The sequence below is a fragment of the Eptatretus burgeri genome, chromosome 12, assembly GCF_056783735.1.
Source record: "Eptatretus burgeri isolate ZD-2024b chromosome 12, Ebu_testis_v1, whole genome shotgun sequence".
NCBI classification, from domain to species: domain Eukaryota; kingdom Metazoa; phylum Chordata; class Myxini; order Myxiniformes; family Myxinidae; genus Eptatretus; species Eptatretus burgeri.
Genome location: NC_140972.1, coordinates 4,353,534 through 4,361,827, shown reverse-complemented (window position 1 = coordinate 4,361,827; position 8,294 = coordinate 4,353,534). Strand labels below are relative to the sequence as shown.

Sequence of the window (8,294 nt, the reverse complement as noted above, 5' to 3'; positions counted from 1 at the left end):
CTTGTTCGGTTGTAGATCTGCGTTGGTTCTTTGCTTGTGCTTTTCTTTGCATAAACGTATACGTGTATTGCTTTTGTTCCTTTGTTTTACTGTAATATACGTGCCTTCCGTGCTTCCGTGAATAAATGTGCTTGTCCGGTTGTTCCCCGTTTTGCTTCGTCTTTTCCTTTTATTAAATCTCCATCTTGCATCACGTAAGGGATTGATAGTGGGTTTAAAACGCCTGGAAAATAATCTGAACCGTCAAGATCGACGATAATTCCACTCGGTTATCCCTGTAGCACGGAACGAACTGCTTAAGCGGTTCGTGTCCGAAGTCGACCTGTGGCGTGGTACAACTCCTCGGTACGCTATCCGCGAGGGTACTTCGGTAAATCGACCATTCGGCGATCGGACCCTATTTCACGCGGGTAGAATGAGGACTGGGTTGTGGTGAGGTTAAACCCCCACCCGTGACTAGCTCCCGGCGTTGTTCGGAGAGGGTCACGACTGAATTGCACATTTGGTGGGCGAAGCGGCCGCTATTTGTTACACGCGGTCGTTCGCACGCCGGCGGGGCGCAAATTCACAACAATATACATATATATATATATATATATATATATATATATATATATATATATATATATATATATATATATATATATATATATATATATATATATATATATATATATGCCGAAAATGACACTGGATATTGCTCTTGTTGTAAATGTGTTGTAGATTGACGTAATGTTACAAGGCAAAATGCAACAAAAAAAATACTTGTATGTTTTAGCCGCAAAAACCTCCCGACATTCTTTATTTCTTGCCACATACACCTTCACTCTGCAGGTGCATCTTTTAATTGTGAAACATTTGAACACAGCATTGCCTTTCATTCAACTCGGGTCCATTAATCCAAGAAAGAGATCAGTGCCACAAACCTCACGCACTGTCTGCGTAAACTCGGAATGGGAATGTTCAGTTGAACATCATTTTTGTTATGCTCCATTATTTCATTCCCATGTGTGATGCACCTCGTTGATTGTGAATTTAAAACTCGCGTTGCATTCCAGCTGTTTGACTCAATTTCGCAAAATGTGCAGTTCAGTTTATTCTGTGTGTGGGATCTATGTTTGTCCTGTTTTTCTGTTGTTGTTCTCTCTTGAAAGCAGATCATATATTCGCTCGATTGTCATGATTTTTGAACAAAACAGAACAGTTTTCAGCATTAAAACAAACCCAGGAAGCTACGGTATGCAAACGATCTGGCGTTGGTGGTGGAGAGCAAGCAGGGGATGCAGGAATTGGTGAAGAGGAGTGGAAGGAGGCGTTTGAGTAGCATGGACTGATGTTGAGCCTGGAGAATATGGAGGTAATGTGCGTCGGACAGCAGAGAGAGAAATTTTGCATCAGGTTGGAGGGGAAGGAGATAAGGCAGAGGTGTAGGTTTGTGTACCGTGGTGGAATGGTTTCTGGTGATGGTAGTTTGGAGGCAGAGGCACGGAGGAGGATACAAGTGAGTGTGAATGCAAGGAGAAAAGGGGAGGCTTCATGGTGAATAGGAAGATATCGAGAAAGCTGAAAGGGAAAGTCTTCATGGTGTGTGTGTGTGTGTGTGTGTGTGTGTGTGTGTGTGTGTGTGTGTGTGTGTGTGTGTGTGTGTGTGTGTGTGTGTGTGTGTGTGTGTGTGTGTGTGTGTGTGTGTGTTAATTATACGGTTTGGAGGTGGTGGCACTAACAAAGCAGCCATAAAAAGAGGCTGCAGGTCTGTGAAAGCAACTGCGTCAGGAGGATTTTGTGGAGTGAAGAGGGTGTATTAGAGGGAGGACAAACTGAGGGAGGAGATCATTGTGCATATGTGGTTGACAGTAAAATTGATCGTGAGGTGGCTGAAATGGGCAGAGCACCTGTTGCAGATTGAGCAAGATAGACTTATGAAGAGAGCAGATTTGTTGAAAGAGTGAGGCAGGAGGAGAAGGGATTCACCGTGGTTGAGATGCGATGATTGCGTGAAGAGGGCTGTCAGAAAGGTGAAGGTGAATGGAGAGTGGAAAGACGTGTCTGGTGGTAGAGGGTGGTGGAGGAGTGTTGCAGCCAGAGTAAAGCAGCAGCTCAAATCCAGTCAGCCTCATCCCATATCAGGGGATTTTAGGAAGAACATGTATTCTCATCGTTAAACGTACAAGAATAGTATTGGGCAAGGTTTTGCTTTGACCCTGAAGTCATTTGTTAAATTCTCTCTCATTTTGCATTTCCATCAAGGTGAATTTCCTGTTTACTGTTTGCCTCAGACCAATAATGCACAGGTGGTTTTATGCATTGTACAATTTCTACCTCCTTCACTACTCTACCCTTAATTTTTTATCGGTCAGATGCCGCAAATGCACAGCTTTGGCCGCGAGCCTTACAACACCTTAATTGGATTTGAATACTTCATTGGGAGCATTTTGACGGCTATGCCGGTCCTCAAGTACCTAAGTGCATTTGACATTTAATTTCTCTCCAAAGCTGTTCGTGTTCCCACTGCTTCTTGGAATTTATATCCGAGCACGTGTACTTGCAGCAATCAGCTTGCTATCCTCAGATATCAAACACAATGTGCATTTATCACATGCCGGTCAATTTAATTTTGTGGAAAGGTTATTTTGTTGTTGTTGTTGTTTTCTTGGTCAAAATTATCGGAGGAAAAATTATCTTTTTGTGCTGCTTTCAGAACAAGGTGGGATGTCAGAAATGTGTAGTTGGAAACTGCTTCGGCGGCACCAATGCTCTCGAAAGTGTATGGTAAATATATATATATATATATATACATTTATATATATATATATATATATATATATATATATATATATATATATATATATACACATAAAATATACATACATATTGTTGTGGAAATGGCTTCCCAGGATTAACAATGTATAGCTTCGAAATATTTATTTCATTATTGCATGTTTAGTGTAATAGTGAGATAAGTTAATTGTATAGAAAGGCTGTCACCACCCCCCCCCCAATGTTTGTTTCTCAAACCCCCCTTCTTAAGCCCTTTTTAATGTTTCACCCTCTATAATTGTCTGTCCTTTTTTTGCTTTTGGGGAATAGCGGCCTGACGGATCAACCGAGGCACAAGTTTGACATGCTCTTGCAGGGGCTTGAGCATTCATGAGGTATCGAGAAGGGGGTTTGAGGAGGGGCTTCAACTTAAGTGGCACCTGAAACTCAAGGCAAGACTGGCACTTGCAGTTGCTCAGAAGATCAAGTAAGCAGCTGACGCATGAAATGAGAGCAGAGTAAGGCAGGCCGAGGTGACGCCGCACCCCGTGACATTGACCGACATGATAAAAAAACACTGGTGGACAGGAAACGGTCGGTCTGGTCTGGGATTCAGTGGAAGAAGATGTGTTTCAATAAAGCTTTCGAGGAGGTGCAGCTTATATTCTCACCGACCCCATTGATGGACCTGCAAGGCACAGATGGCGTCCCATAACAGCTGAAGCTACACTAAGTATGAGCAACAATGGTCATCTGCCACATAAATACATTGTCTCTTCCTTGCTGCCCACCAAACAGGAGGTAGAGTTGCAGTCGGGCACAATAAGACCAGAGACGGCCCTTCCGACTGACTAATGGCGACATGATGTCAGCATCATGACTTAAGCGCATGCGTACTACATCCAATACCGGATATCTTCCATTGACAAATTCGGGTCTTTTAAAGACCGGCATTTTAAAGGTCACAAATTGAAGGACAATGGAGCCATCAACCTTGGTTTTACCCATTATTGGGCTTGTCAGGATGGCACATCATTTATTTGGTGTAGGACTTTATGTCCATTGGAGGTCAGCGGAGTGCTCGTCACACTCCACATATTTCGATTTACCTGCCAATCACACCACGTGCCTTCTGGTTGAATGGTTTGCATGAGCGCGAACAATCATCTGGGTGGCAGATGGATGGTTGTTCTTTGTGGATTATGAGGTTTTACCATGTGAGACATAATCCGCGGTGATGCTCACCATAATAGTCAGGAGGTGTCTGATGTATAAACAAAGAATGTGGTCATCATCATTGGTTCGATATTTATCGGGAACGCGGCTCCGTTTGATGTTTAACTGATGTTGACCATTTAGTCTTTGTCTCTTTCACAGAGTCGCCACACTAAGGCCTCCAGATTGGACTTTATGTTCATTGGAGATTGGGGGAGTGCTCATCACACTCCACATATTTCTATATATAATACATAAATCAACTCCTCCCATGCTCTTCTTGCCGAAAAAGCTGCACAAAGCAACCAAGAAAGCCGACCAAGGTAAGCCCTTTGCTATTTCAAACACTTTCCAGAGTTCCTCCACAGCTGTAAAGACATTCACAAGTAGTACACACATGAGAATCCCAATGCTACACACCCCCTCAGCTGCTTGTCCAGTTTCATCGCTTATTGCATACCATACCATTGCATAGACAGCAATGCATACCAATGAGGCTTCCAAGCATGTATGACGTGCAAATGTTGAAAGCTGTCTATATATATATATATATATATATATATATATATATATATATATATATATATATATATATATATATATATATATATATATATATATATATATATACACACATATATGCCTGGTGTTTGCTTAGTGGTTAGGGTGGAGAACTTTAGATCATAGGGTCCTGAGTTCAAATCCCACTCAGCTGTTGAATTAATACCAGGTGGGGTTAACTGGCCTGTCATCCTACCGAGGTCGGCAAAATGAGTGCCAGCATGCTGGTATACTGTGTCGGAGTGGCGACTCATCCAGAATTGTGTCCAATAGCCAAGGAGACTGCTTACGCAGCACCAACGCTCTGCACAGAGTATGGTCCCAATGGATGGGTATATATATATATATATATATATATATATATATATATATATATATATATATATATATATATATATATATATATATATATATATATATATATATATATTGTATACACTGTATGTTTATTTCAATTGAGATATGTTAATTTCTGGCTGCCGTCAATCTTCCTCTATATTTCCTCGAAGCTCAGGAACTAAATCCCCTTTTCCCATTGGTCCGTGGTTTCCACTGTCACGGTTTTAACACTCACAACATTTTCCAGAAACCTAACCCCTGCGATACTTGAGGGTTTACTGTGTATAAAATGAATTAGGAAATTGAAAAAGTTTCATTTTAGCTCGACATACTATATTATCACGTGCTCGTAATATCCACTTCCCACAAAGAAAATATGCAGGAAACAGTTTGTGGATGTTTGTACAGAAAATAAAAATGAATGATTGAAATAATCAACATCATTTACAGTTGTGCGAATTACAAGAAACCACAATATAAGATGCAAATTGGTGAATATGTGAAATTAGTTTTCATCAGCCTGTTCCTTTGCTTGAAATTCTCTGAGTGGGTTCGGAATGGCTCCAAGGATGTAACTTTCACCAAGAAAGTAACTTTTGAAGATCCAAACTCTGCAAGAAGAAGGGCACAATATGAATAAATGCAGCAGAAAAGCTTAAGATCTCCTCCAATGGTGTAAGGTACACTTTGCAACACCTGAGAGAAACTTGCTTGTTACAAGACAGGAAAAGGTCAGGAAGACCCAGAAGAACCTCCTCAAGACAAGACTGGCACTTGCAGTTGCTCAGAAGATCAAGTAAGCAGCTGACGCATGAAATGAGAGCAGGCCTGAACATTAACATCTCGTCCAGCACTGTCATGGACACCTGCAGGAATCGGCCTTCTTCACACAGAGTTGCAGCAAAGAAACCACTGCTGAGACCAGACACTGGGCTGGTAGGATGGCCTCATGGTACGCATACTTGCCTTTAAGCTGTCTCGCCTGGGCTTGAATCCCAACCCAGCCATATACTGTCATCTCGATGTTTCATAGGCAGTGTGAGACATCGATGAGCGTATTATGAGACAGGATTCGTCACTCTTTGGGTGTCATTTCCCTGGTCTCTGTATATGCTCTGACTGAGGTGAGTGATCTCACCGTGAAGAGGAAGCATTATATACTGTGCTTGAGTCTGTGATTGATCAGTGCCCCAAGTGAGATACTCTTCTCGTCTTGAGGGATTTCAATGCATCGACTGGCACTGATAGGAATGGTTATGAGACATTTTTCAGTCCCCATGGGTCTGGAACTGTGAACTGATGTGTACCATTCCTCAAAAAGAAGTTCAACGCTGGGTGTCCCTTCTGCCGGCATGAGATGGTGGACGTTAAAAACCCCCATGATGTCCTTTCGGAAGAGTAGGCGAGCTATGGACTCCAAATTCCTGCCAGTCAATGGCATACCAACCAATGTAACCCTTGCTCAGGAAGCTGCTTTGGTGACACCAATCCTCTGTGATGTATGACTGTTGTCACTGTTAATTTGATTAATTTGCCCCGAAGTATCAATATCATTGGAAGAACCCAAACTCGTTCATATAAGATTTATCTTTCTTTTCTTTGCTTTTATCTGGGATTTTCAGTCTTCATTGATACACTTTGTCAGCGATGACAGAATAAGAGTTCACACAATTGAGTAAATGTCTGGTGTTGGCTTAATGGTTTGGGTGGTGGGCTTGGGATCCTAAGATCCTGAGTTCAAATCTCCCTCAAATCCTGAGTTAAAAATGAATTAATACCAGGTGAGGTTGACTCTGTCATCCTTCCGAAGACAGAAAAATGAGTGCTAGCATGCTGGTATCCTGTGTCGGAGTGGCGACCCGTCCAGGATTGTGTCCAATAGGCAAGGAGACTGCTTAGGCAACACCAATGCTCTGCACAGAGTATGGTCCTGATGGATGGAATCGAGTAACGAACCTGGCATGCAGTAATTATTGTGTTTCCTGATCATTTTCACACTTTGTGAACCTTTGATATTCTTGTTGCATGCTGCAGTTTCTTTCTTTCTTTCTTTCTTTATCTCTTGCTGCTGTTGCTCTATCCCCTGTGTTGTTCTTAACACTTTCCCAGATTGCCTCTTGTTCTCGTCAGGATAGGGAGGGTCGAGAAAGCTGATGTCAACTTCTTCTGCATCCTGGGCTTGGACTTTTACAGAACACAGCTGGAAGAGGAGCTCGATCGCAGGGCCTTCGAATCAGTGTTTGAGGCTGTAGCTGCAGACGGAAACCCATATTCTCCTCTATGTAGCTGCTTGGCAAAAGTTCGATGCAACACACCTCTTTAATGGACTTGGGTCTAAAACGTAACCCAGCATCATTGTCAAGGTAACAAAGCATTGTCTGCACTTCACTCGATACGATGAGCAGGGCTTTCCAAGCTCATAGCTGAGTTCTCATAACTGTCCGTTTTCTCGGTGGAACCCTGGAAAATTCAAGCATTCTTCCAACTATTTATTTATATGTATGTATGCCTGTATATGTGTATTATATACATACATACATATATACTTACACTCCGATCCGATGCTATCTTGGTTGTAGGTTGTTGTTGATATTTGTATTTTGAAACACATTTGAATGTCTAATAGATTTTCAGGTGGCATTTACATCGCTGTATGCCATTTGTAAGCTGTACTATTGGTGTTGAGCTGAACTTTCTGGGCTGAACATTGAGCTGGAGAAATATGATGTATTTTTAATAGTTGATCTTGTGTTGAGAGTCCTGGCACGATTGTAAAATAAATGCAAATTTTGTTCGTCTTACCAAACAATTATGTTGCACATGTATACATCAAGGCCACAATTGCAATCGCTGGCAAAATATCCTGTGCATATGTTTGAAAATATTGTCACTAACATATATTTTAATACAGCCATGGTTGGTTCCGATCACAGAGATAAATCTTCTGGGTCAGTTCATTTTGTGTGTTTGCGGATTTGTCTCAACGTCACTTTGCGTCAAAGTGTTGAGATACCAGCCTGTTGACACTTGGTCCCATCCAATCACAACTTGTTTCTCCAAAAGTGGAGGTACTCTGTGCTTTGTGTGACTGCTGACACCTTACACTCTCTGGGATGGACAGGGCTTGCTGTGCATTTGCTTGTGTATTGAGCAATAATAAAAGGAACTCTGTGTCAGGTACCGATGCTGTGAGTACCTTTACTTGTGACGAGTTAAGAGGGTATGTTAAGTCCTCGGTACAAGCCCACAGGTCTGTTCTTGCAAAAGCTGCGATGGAATATTTTACCTCCTTATTTCTGAGAAAATTCAGCATTTCTCATGAAAAGACACTATGTTGTTGGAATCGACTATTCTGGGGATCAAACAGGACAGAGCATGCCACTATCATCCCGATACGTAATCTCCTTTTCATCACCATGTTT

The 8,294-nt window shown here is 41.9% G+C and overlaps 1 protein-coding gene across 5 annotated transcripts in view; it reads left to right on the top strand.

Moving 5' to 3' along the window:
- The window catches only part of HTT (huntingtin), a 637,913-nt gene extending 629,861 nt beyond the window's left edge, over positions 1 to 8,052 (top strand). For all 5 annotated transcript variants that reach the window (XM_085849284.1, XM_085849282.1, XM_085849286.1 and 2 more), the window contains one exon: positions 6,982 to 8,052. In XM_085849284.1, the coding sequence (XP_085705410.1) occupies positions 6,982 to 7,195 (214 nt within the window). In that variant the 3' untranslated portion in view covers positions 7,196 to 8,052. The remainder of the gene's footprint in view (positions 1 to 6,981) is intronic.
- Positions 8,053 to 8,294: the final 242 nt, after the last annotated feature.